The sequence below is a fragment of the Delphinapterus leucas genome, chromosome 10 (genome assembly GCF_059928025.1).
Source record: "Delphinapterus leucas isolate spDelLeu-1000000601 "Yukka" chromosome 10, BTC_Dleu_Yukka2, whole genome shotgun sequence".
Taxonomy (NCBI): Eukaryota; Metazoa; Chordata; class Mammalia; order Artiodactyla; family Monodontidae; genus Delphinapterus; species Delphinapterus leucas.
The window spans coordinates 66,191,685-66,211,874 of record NC_143138.1 but is presented as its reverse complement, the minus strand read 5'-3'; the positions used below and the strand labels follow the sequence as shown (position 1 = coordinate 66,211,874).

The 20,190-nt window shown below is 46.8% G+C and overlaps 1 protein-coding gene and 1 pseudogene across 6 annotated transcripts in view; both read left to right on the top strand.

Annotated features, from left to right (window-relative positions):
- The first annotated feature begins 5,028 nt into the window (after window positions 1-5,028).
- Window positions 5,029-20,190, top strand: part of USP4 (ubiquitin specific peptidase 4) — a 49,373-nt gene continuing 34,211 nt past the window's right edge. The window contains exons 1-6 of one of the 6 annotated variants that reach the window (XM_022573159.3): window positions 5,029-5,218; window positions 7,056-7,183; window positions 11,039-11,169; window positions 12,579-12,705; window positions 13,331-13,476; window positions 13,607-13,668. In XM_022573159.3, coding sequence (XP_022428867.1) covers window positions 5,118-5,218; window positions 7,056-7,183; window positions 11,039-11,169; window positions 12,579-12,705; window positions 13,331-13,476; window positions 13,607-13,668 — 695 coding nt within the window. In that variant the 5' untranslated portion in view covers window positions 5,029-5,117. Of the gene's footprint in view, window positions 5,219-5,254; window positions 5,279-7,055; window positions 7,184-11,038; window positions 11,170-12,578; window positions 12,706-13,330; window positions 13,477-13,606; window positions 13,669-15,352; window positions 15,457-15,573; window positions 17,131-20,190 lie in introns of those variants that run through there. The other 5 variants (XM_089919320.1, XM_022573155.3, XM_022573156.3 and 2 more) reach the window with 5 other exon arrangements.
- On the top strand, window positions 13,757-15,313 carry LOC111174147 (26S proteasome complex subunit SEM1 pseudogene; annotated as a pseudogene).

Here is a 20,190-nt window from a genome sequence, read left to right as displayed (position 1 = left end):
CTCTGAATTTGGCAGGTTTTTGTTATTACAATCACCAAATAGGCTAGATAAGCATGCTTTCATAGAGGTGTGACACACCTGGGCTGGCACTAAAATAAAGCCCAGCTGGAGATGGTCAATAAGTTACTGGGCATCAGGCACTGCTGGATTGGGAAGCAGGAGCTCAGATGAGAGAAGTTCTTGCCCAAGGAGTGAGGGCTTATGGGCACTGGCCCTGTGGGTAACAGAGAAGCCAACTTGAGATCTGACATCCTACAGCTTTGACCTACCCAAGAACTCAAATCCAGACTTGTCACGTGAAAAAACAAAAATAAAATCACTAACTAGGTGGGCCACTTGCTGGTGGGTATTCTGTTAGTTGCATCCAGAAGCATTGAAACTGACAGGACATGACAGTGATGTGCTGGGCAGAGGCCCAGTAGCCCTTCTATCATTCATCCTGCAGACAGAAACCCCACTCCCAGCACCCCTCCCAGGTTCAGTGTAGCCGTGGCCAGCAAGGCCAAGGTAGGAGACCACAGAACAGGCTCGCTTAATCCAAATGCCCAGAGTTGGGGCAGTATCCAGGGGCAGGGGCAGCCCACCTTGGGTGGTGTCCTACGGTCCTGCAGGCTACCTGACTCCACAGGGAGGCGAGTGGAGGGAATCTGAGCCTCCCTGCAGAAGAAGCACCTATTACCCCAGCCTCCTCTGTCCCCAGCACGTGGCTATACCTGTGTACATGTGTGTGAATCTAAAGAAGCCCTGGTCCCCTCAGGATTCCTTGGCAGACTCATCATGCATCCTCAAAGGTCAGGGGGGATGTTAAGCATACTGTTTTGGTTTTTTTTTTGGGCCTCACCGCTGCGCAGCATGTGGGATCTTAGTTCCCCGACTAGGGATCGAACCCGCACCCCCTGCACTGGAAGTGCAGAGTCTTAACTACTGGACCACCAGGGAAATCCCTCCCTTTTTTTTTGTCTTGAATTTTTTTCATCTTTTTTTTTTTCATCTTTAATGTTAAGCATACCTCTGCTTCCTACACCAGTTGCTTATGTTTCCTTCCTAGCAAAGTGTCTACAGCATCACCCTCCATGTTCCTCTAGCACTTTTATCACACAACACACTATAATTACATGTGAAAACATCTTCCCCAACCTCACTGGCTGGGAACCCCTGGATGGTAGGGACTGTGAGGACATAACAGATTATCAGTCAAATGAAAAAAATGACTACTCTCTGGATAATTCTTTCATTCATTCACCCAAGAAATGCTTATGGAGAATTTGCTCTGTGCAAAGGGAAAATGACACATACAATTAATATCTAAATGCTTATTTAACGTTAAGACATTGATGGTAACAGAATTAGAGCAGGAAGAGGAGACATGACCACACATGGGCCCAAGACACAACACCTTCCCCACCCAATCAGGGCTAGCTACCGACAGTGGCATAACCAGAATGGAATATCCAACATGGGAAAAATGATCCCACGTCCTTTCTGTAGGATTCATTCAGTTTTTTGCCTCTGTCACCTTCCCCAGTAACCCAACGCTTATGTAACAGAGGTGAAAGTGTCACTGATAAGACATTTAATTCTTCTAAAATGTACCTCTAGAGCCTTTCACTTTTTCACAGTCCCCTGGGCAAGGTAAGGAAGCACAGGCAAGAAGGAAAAAAAAGTATTTCTCTCCTGATGCCACCTCTAATCAAAAGGTGCCCAAGGGACTTCCCTGGTGGTGCAGTGGTTAAGAATCCCCGTGCCAATGCAGGGGACACGGGTTCGATCCCTGGTCTGGGAAGATCCCACATGCCGCGGAGCAACTAAGCCTGAGGGCCAAAACTACTGAGCCCGCATGCCACAACTACTGAAGCCCGCACTCTCTAGGGTCCGCGTGCCACAACTACTGAGCCCACGTGCTGCAACTACTGAAGCCCACGCGCCTAGTGCCCATGCTCTGCAACAAGAGAAGCCACTGCAGTGAGAAGCCCACGCCCTGCAACGAAGAGTAGCCCCCGCTCACCGCAACTAGAGAAAGCCCACACGCAGCAACGAAGACCCAATGCAGCCGAAAAAAAAAAAAAAGAAAGGTGCCCAGTATTTGTGAATACAGCCACACATGCTCTGTGATTGCCGGCCAAGTGTGGACCAAGGGTGACTGGGGAGGGCCAACTCCAGGTAGGTTTAGAGCAAGCCATATTACCAGCCAAGGCAAGAACTTTATGATTTGGAACCAAATAAAACTTAAAGTTCACACACCCAGACATTACAAACCCTCAATTAGATAGATCATCACAGTCCAAGATCGTAGTATGTAACCAATCAGCCAGACCTGTCGCCTCCAGCTCTCTTCCTGCTTTCCTTCCTGTTGTTGTGCTCCAAGCTCCCTTGGCAACAGGTGAGTTGTTCAGTTCTGGGGTTTGGTTGCGGGGCCAAGAGAGGGGCCTACTAGGCCCATACCTCTCCCTAGGGGAAGTGGCCCAACAGAGAACACAGTCCTGGGGCCAGGGTGTCTCCTGAGTTGAATCACTCAACTCCTTTCCTCCCAAATCCGCGGGTCACTCTCACAACACCAGGAACACACAGGCAGATGTTCATTGTTTCTAGTTCTCAGTTTTTAACATATAATCAAACTCACTAAGTTTTAAAACTGGAAATAATGGTGATCTGATTATGAAGTTTCACATTATTCCTTGCATTTTAACTACTGGCACTTGATAATTTTAATATAAATTTTTAGGGACTACCCATAATTAGTGTACTATTTTTACAGCTATTTAATAGCACTGAAGAGATCCAGGCTTAAAAAGATTTTCCAAAGTTTTCATTTTTATAATTAGGTTTTGTCCCTCTTTCTAGTGGTGCTGACAACCCGTCCTACTTCCTTAAGACTCTGACCCATGCCATAAATGGTATAGGAGAAACTGCTAAAAAAAGAAGAGGCAAGCAGACATTGTAATGTAGGTTCTGAAGTCAGTAACCCAACTTTCTTCTTCTATAAATAGGACTAAAGGCAGTGTTTCTCATTTGATAACATTTTTAACAATTTCAAAGAACTTTCACAGGAGGGCACTTGGGGTGTCAGGGTTGGCTCCCCAGATGTAGAATTATCACGTGATGGTAACTCTTATCTGCAGGGGATTAACTGCTATGTGGTTATTCAAGGCATTTTTAATTCCAAATTACTTTCCCCTGCTATCTACCCAACGGCCAAAAGGCCTCTGTTACCAGATGGTGTGTGATAGATGTCCTAGGAGTGCAAATTAATTTCAATTAGCCAAAACCCAACATAAAAATAGTAAATCTGTTCAAATGACCTACCACAGCTTCACCAGACCAGCTCTCTTCCACCCCCAACACTGAACATGGCTCATCTGTTTCTCCTCTCCTCCCTCATAGGCACCTTTCCAAAGGTTCCTAGTAGGTCTCTGGGCTGCACCACTGTAGGCATAAAGCACCCTCAGCTATTTCTCTCTGCTCTTCAACCTCCTACAATATCTGTGTGCCATTTAAGGCAGGACATATGGTCCCTCCGGCCTCCCTTCTAGCTTTAGCTCTCAGGTCCTTTCAGTCTGTGCCCAGCTCAACTGGCCTAATCTTCACTCTTTAATCCTTCCTTGCTTGCTCCAGAAATTCTCTTTGACCCCTCTAGTCTCCTCTCCTTTAACATGCACCGTCATTTCTATGCTTTCTTCAAGATCACACTCGGGACTTCCCTGGTGGCACAGTGGTTAAGAATCAGCCTGCCAATGCAGGGTACATGGGTTCGAGCCCTGGTCCGGGAAGATGCCACATGCCGCAGAGCAACTAAGTCCGTGGGCCACAACTACTGAGCCTACGTGCCACAACTACTGAAGCTCACGTGGCTAGAGCCTGTGCTCTGCAACAAGAGAAGCCACCGCAATGAGAAGCCCGTGCACCTCAACGAAGAGTAGCCCCTGCTCTCCGCAACTAGAGAATGCCTGCACACAGCAATAAAGACCCAACGTAGACCAAAAAAAAAAAAAAAAAATCACACTCAAAAGGTACTTAAGTCAAAGTCTCCCTTTCACAGCTCTGGGTCTAGTCTTTGGTTCATAGCCTGTAACGGTGCTTATCACGCACTTCTTGGCGCTGGGGCTATTTGTGGAAGATCCCCTCTCCTCTATTAGATTGTATAAAGGCAGGTACTGGGTCTTATTTTTCTCTGAGGGCGGGAAATGGTAGACTCACCTAAGCCAGCTGCCTGGTCTCCTCCTCGCTCTGGGTGTACTTCCCCCTCCAGGAGGAGGGCTGTGTTTTTTGTATGCAAGGTCGAGTGGGAAACATACGGTGTTGAGGACACTGTATCTTGCTGCAGCAACAAATCAGCAGCCTGGACATCTAATGTGGAGAATACACCTAGTCCTCTCCTCCCACCCCCGTTGCTATCGCCCCTCTGTGGCTGCCTGCCTCCCTGACAAAGTAAGCAGCTAGCTCAGTGGAGGGCTTGTGGAATTCAGCCTGGGCCAGGTGATTCTGGCGTCCAGACGGACACTATTGCTAATGACTAGGCCACACCGTCGAGTCCCGGTCCCAAAGCGCTGGTGCACCTGGCACTCTCCAAAATCCCTGTAGGGTCTCCCGTACAGGGACCTGGAGCCCACGTTTGGGCAGCTAAAGACTTGCGTAAGGTCTCTGCTGAAAGTGGACTGGCCGGAGTGAAAACAAGAAAATCTAGTTCCAGGGCTTCTCGCACCTGGCGCTGCGTTTATTTAAGACCAGGATAACACCGCTGGCCGGAAGGGGGTGCCGGAAGGGTCGTGGGGCCTGCGGTCTGACTCCTTGAGATCACCGGGTTGGACAGGGAAAGGGGTGCCGGACGGCCACCAGGCGGCGAGACCTCCCGGGCGGAGGAAGCGCCGACTTCATCTCCGCACCGCCTCCCTTCCGGCCCCCCTCCCGGCTCCACCGCGCACTGGCGGGAGAGGGGCGGCGGGTCGTGGGTGTTGGAAAGGCAGAGGCTGGCAGGCGCTGCGGGCCGCGGCGAAGGGAGGGGCTTGGGCGCGCGCACATGCGCGTGTGCGTGCGTCCGTGCGTGCGTGCGTGAGCGCGGACCACAGCACGCTGTGCGCGAGGCGGATGTCCGGGCAGGTAGGGCCGGAGACACGGACGAGATGGCGGAAGGCGGGGGTTGTTGTGAGCGACCGGATGCGGAGACCCAGAAATCCGAGCTCGGGGCCTTAATGAGGACCACGCTCCAACGAGGGGCGCAGTGGTGAGCGCTGGGCCCGCCTTTCCGCCCCACAGGGCCAGGGGCCGGCGCTCGGACGCTCAGGTCCGGCCCCTCTTTCCCGGCTTGGGCAGGGGCCAGGCGGGGGCGATGTTAGTGACCCTGAGAGAGTGGCTTGAACCTCGCCCCTCCCTCTAGGGGAGGGAGCCCTAGATTACCTCTGGGAAAGCGTGGGTGGAGCTGAGGGTCGTCCCGGTCCATTCGGAGCCCCACGGGACGGATCCGGCGGAAGCTAGGGCTACGGGATGGACAGAAGCGGAACGCTCACGGGGACCTTCAGGTTGAGGAGAGGACTTTACCTTTGAGGACTCGCTTTGTGACTTCGGGCGAAGGCGTCCACACCTCACAGACCCTGATTCCTTACTATTAAAACCAGGGTAGCGATATTTGGCGCCTCTGCCTTCAGTTGGTTGAGGCGTAGATCCGAAGTAGATACTTGTAAACTGCCGAACAGACGTCAAGGTCAGAGGCTGAACAAATGTCTGAGAGCCCCAGGTTATTTTGGTAGCAGATGTCAAAAATAATTGTGGCGGCAGCATTTCAGAGTGGGAGAGGCAGGTAGCCTAGAGCCTAACTAAAAAGAGGATTAAAAGACCAGGATTTAGAAGAGCAAGTCTGAGTCAGGAAGTTTTTCCTAATAAATTGTCTAGTAGAAGGGACAGGACTTCCACTAGTGAAGCGATTCCTGGGTGGTGTTATTGTGTGGGAGCAGAAAACTGGGGCTTGTCTTTGCATTGAATATGATTGATCAACCCTCTTTAGGAAACTATGGTAGTGGTCATAATGCCCCTTATAGTGACAGAGGAATTGAGCAGGAAAGAGAAGCATTGAGATTAGGAAGAATTCAGTCTTTACAGTGTTCTTGAGCTAGCCAGGCTGTGAAAGAGGCAGCGCAGGCAGAAGTACTTTTAGATGATATCCTGAGTAGTGGTGGCACATGAAAAATACTCAGCAGAAGCAGAGAAGTTTCACATAGACTAAAATCACACACTAAAAGTGTTTGGAGGGGAAAGAGCATTTTAGAGATTTGGATATACTTATGGATCCTTGTGGCCTTGGGGAAGCTGCCTGATCTCTGAAGTGTGTTGGTTGTAAAATTTGAAGGACTCACCAATATAATTGTTGTGCTTTGTTCCCCTACAGAGGTTTTCCCCTCCTTCTGTCTTAATTTTAAAACAGCATGGTGATACTTCTAAAATATAACCAGATCAACTTAATGCTTTTTTGACAAGATAAACACACCAAGACAATATTATATGTATATATGTACGTGTATATATGTGTACATGTATGTGTGTGTATATATATATATATACACACACACACATATATGTACGCACGCAAACACATTTTTTGATACCTTGTTTGGTCCTCAGAGGAAAACTGAAGTGTGTGATGTTATTACCTCATTTTTAGAAAGAAAATTGTTTTACTGCTCTTCATATCAAGCAAAGCAATGTATCCAAACTGTCTGCCTGGACAAGGACCTCTACAAAGATCATTATGAAATTAATGACATGGTCATTAGCAAACAAGGTTTTCCCCATAGAAAGAATTTCTTTAAACAAGCATTTTGAAGCCAGTCATTTCCTTCCTTTCATTTATGGATTCTTTCAACAATCATTTCACTTAATGGATGCCTGCCTTGGGCCAGGCTCACTGTGCCATGCAGGGCCTGGTCCTGCTCCTGCTCTTCAAAGTGTGTTTTTCAGTGGGGGTTGCTTGCTCCCCAAGTGGAAGGACCATAAAAAAATTGAGGGAGCAGCTGCAGGAACTTACAAGCTCAGCTTGTCTGGTATGGTAAATTTTTGTCTGTCTCTAGGTATCTTATTGACAGCCGGTGGTTCAAGCAGTGGAAGAAGTATGTGGGCTTCGACAGCTGGGATATGTACAGTGTGGGTGAACATAATCTGTTTCCTGGCCCGATAGATAACTCCGGACTCTTTTCAGGTGCAGTATCCTGTTGCTTATCTAACTGAAATGTCCACCTGGGTAGTGGCCTGAGGTCATGTTTATCTGTAACATGGATATCTTGAACCTGACTTTGCTACTGTGAGGGGATAGAAACAAGTGTCCTTGACTTGTGTCTATAGCAGAAGTCTATGCAGACCCTCATGGAGAAGTTAAGCTGCTTTTTTTCCCTAAATTAACTGCTCTTGGTAAGAATGTGCTTCTAGCATTTTAAATTTCTGTCTGCCTGTCTCTTTCTCTTGTTTTCAAATTAGTTCTGCTAGAGATTTCAGATTTTAGATTAGTGTATTGAATGGAAAGAAATAGGATATCTTTTTTTTTTTTTTTTTTTTTTTTTTGCGGCACGCGGGCCTCTCACTGTTATGGCCTCTCCTGTTGCGGAGCACAGGCTCCGGACCCGCAGGCTCAGCGGCCATGGCTCACGGGCCCAGCCGCTCCGCGGCATGTGGGATCTTCCCGGACCGGGGCACGAACCCATGTCCCCTACATCGGCAGGCGGACTCTCAACCACTGCGCCACCAGGGAAGCCCTAGGATATCATTTTGAAACGGCATCTGGAATCTGAAATTTGGGAACCAGAATTTTCTGTATTACCTTTGCAGTGAAGTAAATTGTAGACCTGTCAACATTCATCAAGCATTCCTGTGATGGCCGTGCTTGTCATAGAAGTAGTGTAAGGGGAGGTGGAAGGTTAGTAGAGTTATGATCACAGTCAGTTCCCAATGGAAGAAGTGACTGAAAAAGTGATGTATGACACACCTGAGCTTGGCTTGCACCTTTAGATGCACAGAAATGGCAATTGGCCTTTCCTAGGCTTTGTTCTGCCTGGCTTTAGACTCCCTTGTAACCACGACAGAGGTGATCTGTTGCCTGGGCCCACAATCAGGGCAGCAGGAAGGCAGACAGTGCATGAGGCTTTTGAGGCTTGATTCAAGTACATAACACTACCTGAGTGTTTTTAAAAATGATCAGTGCTTCAGCATGTACCTTGTTTTAGGGGAGGTCTGAATGACAGTAATGTCATAGGCTTTGTTTACTGATGTAAGTCAGATGGTGGCAGTATACCATGAAGTTACCCCAAAGGATCATTGCATTGTGTTTGCATTTTGTCCTTTTCCCTCTTTTTTTTTGAAAAGGAGAATTCTTAAGGCTTTTAATAGTATTGGTGATGAGAATGCTAGAGCTGGAGGGACCCTCTGAAGTAATTTTGCCTGACCTTCAGCTAAGGACAAGCATTCCTTCTGCGGTCTTCCAATTTGATGTCACCTGGCTTAGGCTCAAAACATTTGTTGTGTGCTTGGGAAGTGAGAAGTACATTCTGTTCAGACCCTGGAACATTGACAGTGTGGGAATGGTTTATTTCTGGCCAGTGAGGGCCACCCTCTTAGTTCTTGGGCTCTCCAGTCACCTGCCAGTCCCAGTCTGGCTGCCTTCCACCTAGGGTCATGGGAATGACCTAGAAGGGGCTCTTGAACATGTAGGAAGGAGGGGGAAGGGCAACTTACTAATGTCTGCAGAGCACCCCTCTCTTGTTTCCATTTGTGTCCCTGCTGTATATCTGGAGTCCCAATGCTTAGACCAAACTGTGCTCTCCTTTTTTGCCTTTATTTGCCTCTGTTGGAGAAATTTGCAGAGTCCAAATCCTTTTTGTAAAACTCATGTGTGATTTTTAGCATGCTGCCCTTGGACTGATCCAGTTTTAAGTGAAAATAGTGAACTGCATTGAAAATTCCAGTTAAGTTCCTGTGTTTGCCCTATAGTGTCATAAGAATGACATTTTGAGAAAATTGTCACTGAGCCCCAGAGGAGAAAGCCTTGTAAGAATTGATGTACTTGGGGTTGATGATGCTAAAAGCTCTCGGTTCCTTTCCCACATTTAAAGGTTTCTGGCTGCTGCGTGGCCAGATCTGCATAGTGCTTAGTGTTAGAAATGAAGGTGTATGTCTCCAAGTAAGACAAGTGAATAACCCTTATGAGTTTTAATTTGCAAATCAGAGAAAACCTTGGAGTTTAGGTGCCAGTTTTTTTCAGAAGCTCTTGTTTCAAGTAGACTGATAAGTACTAGCCCTGTGCCATCCTTCTGTTGCTAAATAGAAAAGGGGTGGTCGGTCAGTATTAATCATGCCAGAGCTGCTGTGGAATGTGGTTGGCTCATCAGTGAGAAGGAGGCACTTTTTTTTTTCTTTTAAATTATGGTAAAATACACATAAAATTTACCATCTGCATATTTTTAAGTGTTCAGTAGTGTAAAGTATATTCACATTGTTGCACAACCCATCTCCAGAACTTTTTTATCTCACAAAACTGAAACTCCATACTCATTAAATAGTATTTCCAATCTCCTTTCCCCCCAAGCCCCTGGCAACCACCATTCTACTTTCTGTCTCTTGAGTCTGACTATTCTAGGTACCTAATGTAAGTGGAATCATACAGTGTTTGTTTTTCTGTGACTGGCTTATTTCATTTAGCATAAAGTCCACAAGGTTTATCCATGTTAACGGCATGTCAGAATTTCTTTTTTTTAAAGGCTGAATGATATCCCACTGTGTGTATATACCACATTTTGTTTTTCCGTTCATCCTTCTCACCTTGGTATTCCTGTTCTCCAAGCCTGTTTAGTTCCTTTCCCTTTTCCTTGGAAATGAAAAAGGCAGAGATGGATCAGATCTGAAACTCACCCTGAGGAAGGGCAGAAGACCTCATGGGGTAGGGTGTAAACTGGTGGGAGAGGTGATAGGAAGCCCTGGTCACCTTGTGCATGCCATTTTTAGTTTTTTGTTTTGTTTTGTTGTTTTTTGTTTGTTTGTTTGTTTTTGTTTTTAACATTGTCTGCCTTGAATTACAGATGAGTTGCACCATTGTGGGTACTTTTTGCTTCCCTGGCTTCATTTGTCTGGAGGAGAACAGTGGCTTCCACTACTGCAGGAGTGGGTGTAGATGGGCACAGGCTTAGCAGGGAGGCTTCCTTGATGGGAGATGATTAGTCTTCCCTTGATCCAGTCCCTTGGTCCTCCATTGAGAGAGTATGTTTCAGACCATGGATGTCTTTTTCTGACTCACAGTCATGTTGCCTCCGTGTGGGGTGTAAGATGGATGCTTAACGTGTTAAAGGTGTTCTACCTCCACATGGCCGATGTCCAGCTGAGTTTTCACTTGGAGTGTTGAAAACTAAGAATGCTAAATGACTCTTGGTAAAATAAATTTAACTTCAATGATTTGTTTCTTTGCTTTCTTAGTAAATCTTTCAAAGGAAGATGATATCTGACCTTAATGCAGTTTCACTAAGCAGAATATTACATTAAATATTCATAGTAAACAATTTTAATTGTGGAATCTGGAAGCACTTTGAAAGTATAAATTGGAGTTTTTCTCTTTTCTTTTTCCTTCTCCCTCCAACTATGGAAGAAATACAAGTTCCTCATAAAATGTTCAGAAAGCATGGCTAAAGACTCCAGGTCTGGGGCTTCCCTGGTGGCACAGTGGTTGAGAGTCCACCTGCCGATGCAGGGGCCGCGGGTTTGTGCCCCGGTCCAGGAGGATCCCACATGCCGTGGAGCGGCTGGGCCGTGAGCCACGGCCGCTGAGCCTGCGCGTCCGGAGCCTGTGCTCCGCAACAGGAGAGGCCACAACAGTGAGAGGCCCGGGTACCACAAAAAAAAAAAAAAAAAAAAAGACTCCAGGTCTGCTCTGTGTTATGGCCAGTGACAGAATTTTGGAATTTTGTACTTGTTCCTATAAATGCTTTTCATGTTTCTGAAAAGTACATAAGAATCATGTAAAACAAACATTTCTGGGGAGAAAAGCAGTGAGCTATGTGCTGTTTTCCTTTTTCAGATCCTGAGAGTCAGACCTTGAAAGAACATTTAATTGACGAATTGGACTATGTATTGGTCCCAGCTGAGGCCTGGAATAAGTTACTAAACTGGTATGGCTGTGTAGAAGGCCAGCAGCCCATTGTCAGAAAAGTGAGTACATGAATTGTTACACCTGCTGGTCAGTGTCTGTGAGTGCTCCCTGACACTGGTGTTGGTTTCCTGGGGTACTGGCCATACGTAAGAAGTTGAATGGAGGCCTCCAGACATCACAGCTGCCCAGTGGCTTGGGATATGTCCAGCGGTGCAGTGAGAGCACATTCTGGAAGGTTCTGTGAGAGAAAGTTCACTTGGGGTCATATGGATATACAGTAATGTACTGCTTCTTGTTTAACTTAACCTTTCTGATACTGCTTTTCCCCCTGTGCTTTTTTGTTTGTTTGGTGTTTTTGTTTATTTTTGGCTGTGTTGGGTCTTCATTGCTGCATGTGGGCTTTTCTCTAGTTGCGGTGAGCGGGGGCTACTCTTCGTTGAGGTGCGCGGGCTTCTCATTGTAGTGGCTTCTCTGGTTGTGGAACACATGCTCTAGGCGTGTGGGCTTCAGTAGTTGTGGCTCACGGGCTCAGTAGTTGTGGTCTACAGGCTTAGTTGCTCTGCGGCATGTGGGATCTTCCCGGACCAGGGATCGAACCTGTGTCCCCTGCATTGGCAGGCAGATTCTTAACCACTGCCCCACCTGCGAAGTCCTTCCCCTGTGCTTAAGAATCTCTGGTCACACTGTTGAGTACCTCGGAAAACAGGTGTTTTATATCCAAGAGAACAGTCTCTTGGAAGGCAGGCCCTGGGAGAGAAACCCAGATTGTTAGCCTCTCTGGTAGACAGGACTGGTGAGAATACCACCAGCCTGATTCCCACGGTTGTTTGCTTATCCCACTGGAGGGGGACATCACAGGAGTCCACATGACTGCTGATACGTAGGCATTGGGTAAATTTCTTACTCTGCCTGGTGTTTAGTTTCCCTTCTTAGCAGAGTAGGAAGAGGCTGCAGTCCTGAGGCCAAGCTTCTAAGAATTGCTCTTGAGGGCCAGAACTACCTTCTTTCTCCAGCTTGAAACCTGGGACTCCAAGAGGGGTTAGGTATCAAATGGTTAGGGGCATGCCAGCCTCCCACAGATGTCCGCACCTGCCCACAGTCCTGCCATGTGGCGAGTGTGCTGCCAAGGGCTTTAACTGTATTCTCTAGGCCTCTTAATTCCACAGACCCTGCAGGGGAAGCATCATGATACCCACTAAGAGATGAACAATGACTTTCCTGTTGTGCACAGTTGTTGCCAGCTCTGGTTCCATCCAGATGCTCTTGGTTGGTCCTAATGAGTGGAAGTAAGGTTTTTAAACTAGGACAGATGCCAGTGGCTTTAAAAATCTGTACTTCTGATCCCCCTATCACTTAAGGAAACTGATTATCATGTGGATTGTGCCTTTTGCCACTGATGAGACATGTTGCTTCCAAGACTGCCCTGGTGTAGAACCACTGCTCCTTCACCCGTGCCTCTTGTTTACAGGTTGTAGAGCATGGCCTGTTTGTCAAGCACTGCAAGGTAGAGGTGTATTTGCTGGAATTGAAGCTTTGTGAGAACAGTGACCCCACCAATGTGCTGAGTTGCCATTTCAGCAAGTCAGACACCATAGGTGAGTAGCTGGGCTGGAGTTCCAGGTATCCAGTGAGAGTGCAGGGCATTGTGGCTAATGAGAGGGAAGCTGGGGCACCCTCTTCAGACTTGTTACCCAAATAATCTCGGGTTGTGGTTACCAGTCCTGACCTGGGAGCCTGCTCCCCAGGGCATTCTTGTGGACAGCTAAGCCTGGGAATCATATTGTGTAAAACACTGGGCATGGTCTCTGCCCACTTAACATACGGTAAGAAGGGCGAAGAAATGCAGATTCAGAGAGATTAATGTCACTTATTCAGAAATCTCAGTGAGAAAACGGCAGAGCTAGCATTTGAAACCAAATCTATCTTACCTCCAAAGGTAAGTTTTCTGACTTTTCCATGTTGCTTCTGTGCTAAAAATGGGGACCCACATCATTAAAGAATGGGAAGCATAGGGACAATTTTTGGTTGTATGAGTGTAAGAGGATGCCATGGAAGATGTTTGCCTTAGGAGTCACCAAGGGGCTAAGGTCGGTCAGAAGTTTTGATCCAGAGCATCCAGTGACCATCTGAAAAGGACGGAGGATGAACATTAGCTTGCCATGGCTGTTGCTGGCCTTGCTTCTGGAGAAAGCCCTGAGTGATGTTTCTGCCTGTCCCCAGCAACCATTGAGAAGGAAATGCGGAAGTTGTTCAACATCCCTGCGGACCGTGAGACACGGCTGTGGAACAAATACATGAGCAACACCTACGAGCAGTTGAGCAAGCTAGACAACACTGTGCAGGATGCTGGGCTGTACCAGGGTCAGGTAGGAGGGCCCAAACCATGCCCCAGCAGACAGCTCTGCCCAGGGTGTGTGGACAGGTATCTTTTGGTTCTGAGCATGTCAACAGTGAGATGGTTTGCACATTCCTAATATGGTTTCCCCTTTCACTCAGGTGCTAGTAATTGAGCCCCAAAACGAAGATGGCACGTGGCCAAGGCAGACCCTGCAGTCAAAGTAAGTGGACTTTTTCTCCCTGCAGCTGGGAACATGGGTGTAAGAGAGACACTATTTCCTAAGGCAGTTACTTGTACTAAGAAAATAAAATTCTAGTCTCTATGATAGAGCCGGCCTGGGAGGCTGCAACGGCAGTGGCGGCTGTGACTGGGCTGGTTTAGATGAAGATGAAAATGCACATGTCTGGGAGGTTAATTGGGATGATGACAGTGTAGAGGATGACTTCTCCAATCAGTTACGAGCTGAACTAGAGAAACATGGTTATAAGATGGAGACATCATAGCATCCAGAAGTGCTGAAGCAACCTAAACTTGAACTGTTTACTAAATTCTAGAGCAGAGAACCCAGGATGGGACACTTAAAAAATGTTTATTTCATTACCTCCTTGGATTTATTTTTGTTTTTGTAACACAAAAAAGTAAATGTTTTGATCTAAAAAAAAAAAGAAAAAATTCTAAATCAGATGAAAACATTTTCAATTATGTATCCAGAGTCTATAATCCTGGCTTTTGGTAAGCAGCATGCTGGGCAGCCATCTCAGGGGAAGCTGTCAGGTGTGTGAACAAGGCAGTGAGCCTCTGCTTGTTGAGAATGAAAGGAGAAGAGAAGAGGCCAGGATCTGCTCTGCCAAGAGGTGGCTTTGTCTCTGTCAAGGGCATTTATTTTCTCCACCTATAGTTAGAGGCTTTGATGGAAGAGAAGAGGGCTCAGGCATGGGGTCTTGCATGACTTAAAGGTAATAGTTTGATCCCATCCCACTCTTTACCCAGGGGCCTGTTTCTCATTGTTGTCCTCGTCATTCGCTGCGGGAATTACTCTGCTCCTTAACTGGGGCTCCAGGCAGCTCTGTCTCAGGAGATGTTCATGTGTGGTGTGAAGTTAATGCATGTTCTGAGAAGGGGACAGAAGTGTTGAATTTTTCTTATGGTATAAGATGGGGGAATTGTGTCTGTGTTCCAGTAGTTAATGGGGACAGTGTTGGTCTTTGCTTTCTTCCCTCAGTCAGGCCCTGGACAGTGACTGTTTTGTAGTAATGGGCTCTTAGCTCTTTTGAAAATTATGAAAGCTCTGAGCTCTCTCTCAAGAAACGTGCAGGAAGACGCAACATTTTGCCAATAATCTCAAGGGTTTTACAGACACCCTGAAGCCTAGCCATGGACTTCAGTTTAAGAAACTCTGGTCACCAGTTCTTGAGAAGATGACAAAATAGCTATGGTAGGCAGAATAATGATCATGTTCCTCCCCAGAGTCCATGTCCTAATCCCCAGAACCTGTAAATATGTTAGGTTACATGGCAGAAGGGACTTTGCTGATGTGATTAAGGATCTTGAGATGGGGAGATTATCCTGGATTATCTGGGCAGGCCCAGTATAATCATGAGGGTCCTTAAAAATGAAAGAGGGAGACAGGAGAGTCAGATGTGAGGGCAGAAGCAGAGTCAGAGTGGTGAAGTGTGAGAAAGACTCAACTGGCCATGAGCCAGGGAAGGTGGGCAGCCTCTAGAAGTTCCTAGAGCCCCCACCAAGGAACACAGCTCAGCCCACACCTTGATTTAGCTCAGTGAGAAGAATTTTGGACTTTGGACCTCCAAAACCGTAAGATAATAACTTTGTGTTGTTTAAGCCACTAAGTTTGTGGTAATTTGTTACAGCAGCCATAGGAAACAAGTATACTAGCCCAGCCTGCTGACTCCCTTCTTGGAATGGAAATGCCACAGAACCAAGAGAAAATAACATAAAAACTGCGACAACCCCCTTGGGAGAAGGTGCTTGGATTCTAGTCTGTGAGGTAGGGTTGACAGCTTGGAGTGGAAGAGCCTGTGTGTACTGGCCAAGGGAGACTGTTTTCAGTTGTGCCTTTTTCTCTTCCTACTGATGCTTTTCCCCATCCCTTCCACACCCTCAGGCCTAAGAGATTCCAGTGAAGGGAAACAGCTTTTGGAAAAGAGGAGTGCCTCATTGAAATGCCCTGAAGGTTTGAGTCTCCTGGTAGAGGGTGTCCAACGGTGAATGAGCTCAGAGCAGAAGTCCTAAGTCACATTCGCCTCCCTACTCCCTCAGTAGTGCCGGACACTCTTCTAGATGCCAAGGATACAGCAATAAACAAAACAAAGTTTCTATCCTCAAGGAGCAGAAAATAGATAAATTTAAAAAATACACGTCTGAAAATTTACAAGTACTGTGGGAAAAAATCAGGGAAGAAAATAAGCAAGTGCTAAGGCTTTGGGCATATTTAAACAGGCCGATGGGGAGGCCCCACTGAGGTACCATTTGAACATGGTCATGAAGGAGGCGAGGGAATCAGCAGTGAGTGTGGTGTGGAGAACAGCTTTGTGAGGCAGAGGTGACAGCAGATGGAGAAGTCCTGAGGCAGAGCAGGCCTGGTTGAAGGCCAGCAGGAGTTTGTTATGGCTGGTGCTTGGAGGGATGACAGGAGGGCTGAGGGGATAAGGCCCAAGAGATGCTGCGGTGGTTGGCCTGTGATCCTTGTGAGACTCTAGCTTCCATCTTTGCCTTTCCGTGAGGTGGGGAGCTCATTTGAGGGGTATGGTGAGTGGGGAGCGGGGTGATCTCACCTGGTGAATGGCTCACAGGGAGCCACAACGAGAAGCTGACAAGTATAGTCAGAATTAAAGGAAAGTGACAAATTGACATGTTGTGCTAGTTGGAGCAGAATTCATATTCCCAGCTGCTTAGGAGGACGGAAGAAGCATAATGGAAATCCTAAAGAAAAAGAGCAAATGGATACATGAAAGAGGAACAAGGAAATACCTACGTGGAAACAGAGAATTCAGGGGCTGGGTTGAGTAGCAGAATGGATGTAGCTCAAGACTTGAGTGTAGAAGTCGGAAGGTCAGGTTGAAGAATTCTAGGGGATAAGGAGGTGGAAGATAATAGAAGAAAAGTGCTGTGGAGGATGGGAGTAGAAATGTCAGTGTCCAGATAATAGGAATCTCAGAAGCAGAGAGGAAATGACGGACAGGGGAAGAAAATGTTAGAAGAAATAATGACCAAGAGTTTCTCAGAAATCATGAAAGAGGATACATCTTTTTTTTTTTTTTTTTTTGCGATATGCGGGCCTCTCACTGTTGTGGCCTCTCCTGTTGTGGAGCACAGGCTCCGGACGTGCAGGCTCAGCGGCCATGGCTCACGGGCCTAGCTACTCCGCGGCATGTGGGATCTTCCCGGACCGGGGCACGAACCCGTGTCCCCTGCATCGGCAGGCGGACTCTCAACCACTGTGCCACCGGGGAAGCCCGAGGATACATCTTAAATGTAAAGAATGCTAAACATGACAGAAAAAACAAAGCCCACACCAAGACACGTTAGATTGAAATTTAACAACAAAGATGTAGGGAAAACGTCAAATCTGTTTGAAAGAGAAAGTCACAGTGAGAAGCAGATTAATATCAAACTTCCCAAGAGCCACAATGGACCTAGGAGATACTTTTTCAGCATCAAAGTAAGAAAACTTTAAATATTTATTTAGGCTGTGCCAGGTCTTAGTTGTGACACATGGGATCTTTATTATTTATTTGTTTATTTAAATTTATTTATTTATTTTTGGCTGTGTTGGGTCTTCATTGCTGCATGCTAGTTGCAGCGACTGGAGGCTACTCTTCTTTGCTGTATGCGGGCTTCTCACTGCAGTGGCCTCTAGTTGCAGAGGACGGGCTCTAGGGTGTGCTGGGTCCAGTAGTTGTGGCGCACGGGCTCAGTTGCTCCGTGGCATGTGGGATCTTCCCAGACCAGGGCTCAAACCCGTATCTCCTGCATTGGCAGGTGGATTCTTAACCAGTGTGCCACCAGGGAAGCCCAAACACATAGGATCTTTAGTTGCAGCACGTGGCTCTTAGTTGCGGCACGTGTGCGGGATCTAGTTCCCCAGCCAGGGATCAGACCCGGGTCCCCTGCATTGGGAGTGTGGAGTCTTGCTCAATGGACCACCAAGGAAGTCCCAAAGGAAGATAACTTTAAAACTAGAATTTTTTTTTTTTTTTTTTTTTTTTTGCGGTACTCAGGCCTCTCACCGTTGTGGCCTCTCCTGTTGCGGAGCACAGGCTCTGGACGCGCAGGCTCAGCGGACATGGCTCACGGGCCCAGCCGCTCCGTGGCATGTGGGATCTTCCCGGACCGAGGCACGAACCCGTGTCCCCTGCATCGGCAGGTGGACTCTCAACCACTGCGCCACCAGGGAAGCCCAAAAACTAGAATTTTAAAACCTACTAAACTGTTATCTGAATGTAAAGATAATTTTCTCTGGCATAGATGACTTTAGAAAGTTTTCTACACAGAGCTCCTCTTTGAAAACCTCTTGGGGGAGGTAGTGTTAACGTCCAGGAGCAGGCAGTAAAATCCAGAAGGTGCAAGGGAGAGTATACAACTAGTGAAGTGTTCTGTTGACCAGAAATGCAAGGACTTTATGACTTTGGAGTAAGCAAAGATTCTTTACACAAGACACAGCACCACAAACCATAGAGGAGGACATGGATAGAGTGGATAACTTTTTTTTTTTCTTAAGGTTTTTGGTTTTTTTAAATAAATTTATTTATTTTTATTTTTGGATGCATTGGGTCTTCGTTGCTGTGTGCGGGCTTCTCTCTAGTGGTGAGCGGGGACTACTCTTCGTTGTGGTGCGCAGGCTTCTCATTGCAGTGGCTTCTCTTGTTGCGGAGCAAGGGCTCTAGGCGCGAGGGCTGTAGTAGTTGTGGCACGTGGGCTCTAGAGCACAGGCTCAGTAGTTGTGGCTCACGGGCTTAGTTGCTCTGCGGCATGTGGGATCTTCCTGGACGAGGGCTCCGACCCGTGTACCCTGCATAGGCAGGTGGATTCTCAACCACTGCGCCACCAGGGAAGCCCGAGTGGATGACTTTTAAATTCAGGACTGTTCTAAAAGAGTGAAAAGGCAAGCCACAGAGTGAGAAAGCTATTTGCAATACGTATGTCTGACAGATTGTTTATATCCAGAATTTCAAAGAAACCCCTTAATGTCAGTAAGAAAAAGTCAGACACCCCTTCTAGAAAAAAGGGCGAGAAACCCTATAACAGTCACTTTAAGAAAGAGGCTACCGGACTTCCCTGGTGGCACAGTGGTTAAGAATCTGCCAGCCAATGCAGGGGACACGGGTTCGAGCCCTGGTCCGGGAAGATCCCACATGCTGCAGAGCAGCTGAGCCTGTGCGCCACAACTACTGAGCCTGCACTCTAGAGTGGCAAGCCACAACTACTGAGCCCTCATGCCATAACTACTGAAGCCTGTGCACCTAGAGCCCATGTTCTGCAAAAATAGAAGCCACCGCAATGAGAAGGCTGCACACTGCAACAAATGGTAGCCCCCACTCTCCGCAACTAGAGAAAGCCCACGTGCAGCAACGAAGACTGAACACAGCCAAAAATAAATAAATAAAAAAAAAGAGGCTACCTTGTGGCTAGCGACCATATGGAGAGGTGCTCAACCTCAGCAGTCATCCAGAAATGGCAAATTAAAACCATAATGCAATGCTTCTGCACATCCCCCAGAATGGTTACATGAAAAAGACAGATAGTGTCAAGTGTTGTAGAGGTGTTGGACCTTGCTGATGGGGCATATAAACTGGTATAGTGACTTTAGAAGGTTTAGCAACAAGTACTAAATGACAAATTGTGTGCATATTCTACAACCCAGCAATCCACTCTTAGGCATACAGAAATATATCTCACATTCACTTAAAGATACATTCAAAGATGTTCATGACAGCACAGCTTGTCATAGTCACAAACTGGAGCTAACCTAAATGTCCACCAAAAATAGAATGGTAGATAAATTGTGGTGTATGCATGCAATAGAATTCTCTCCAGCCACAGCAACATTGAGTCTCATAAACCATGTGAATGAGAAGCCAGACACAAAACGTGGCATACTGTTTGAGTCCCTTGATATAAAGCTTAAGAACCCACAAAACTGATCTATGGGTGTCAAGGTCATGATGGAGGTTAGCTTAGAGAAGAATCATGACTGCAGGGAGTGTGAGGAAGACACCTGGGGGGTGGTGCTGTCCTGTTTTTTGGTCTGAGGGTACTGGTTATATAGGGGTATTCGCTTGGTGAGAATGTCTTGATTTTTTTTTTTGGCTGTGCCATGCCTCTTTTGGGATTTTAGTTCCCCAGCCAGGGATTGAACCCAGGCCATGGCTATGAAATCGCCAAGTGCTAACCACTGGACCACCAGGGAATTCCCAGGAATGTCTTGATTTTTGTACTCTCATAATGTATATATTTCTCTATGTAATATACTTCAATAAAAAGTTTAAAAAAAGTTTAGTAATAGTAAGAAGAAAGGTTTAAGAAAGCAGCCTTTATCAGTAACAATCCAGAAGTAAATACTGGGTAATCCCAACATGGAAGACAGTTGAGGAGACAGGAAGCAGTAAAGAGAGATGAGAATGTCCTGAACTACTTTTGCAGGGAAATGTAGTTAATAAGTTGAAGTAATTGATGGGGAAAAATAAAAACATTTATAGATCCTAGTAAGTTAGTGGAGTAA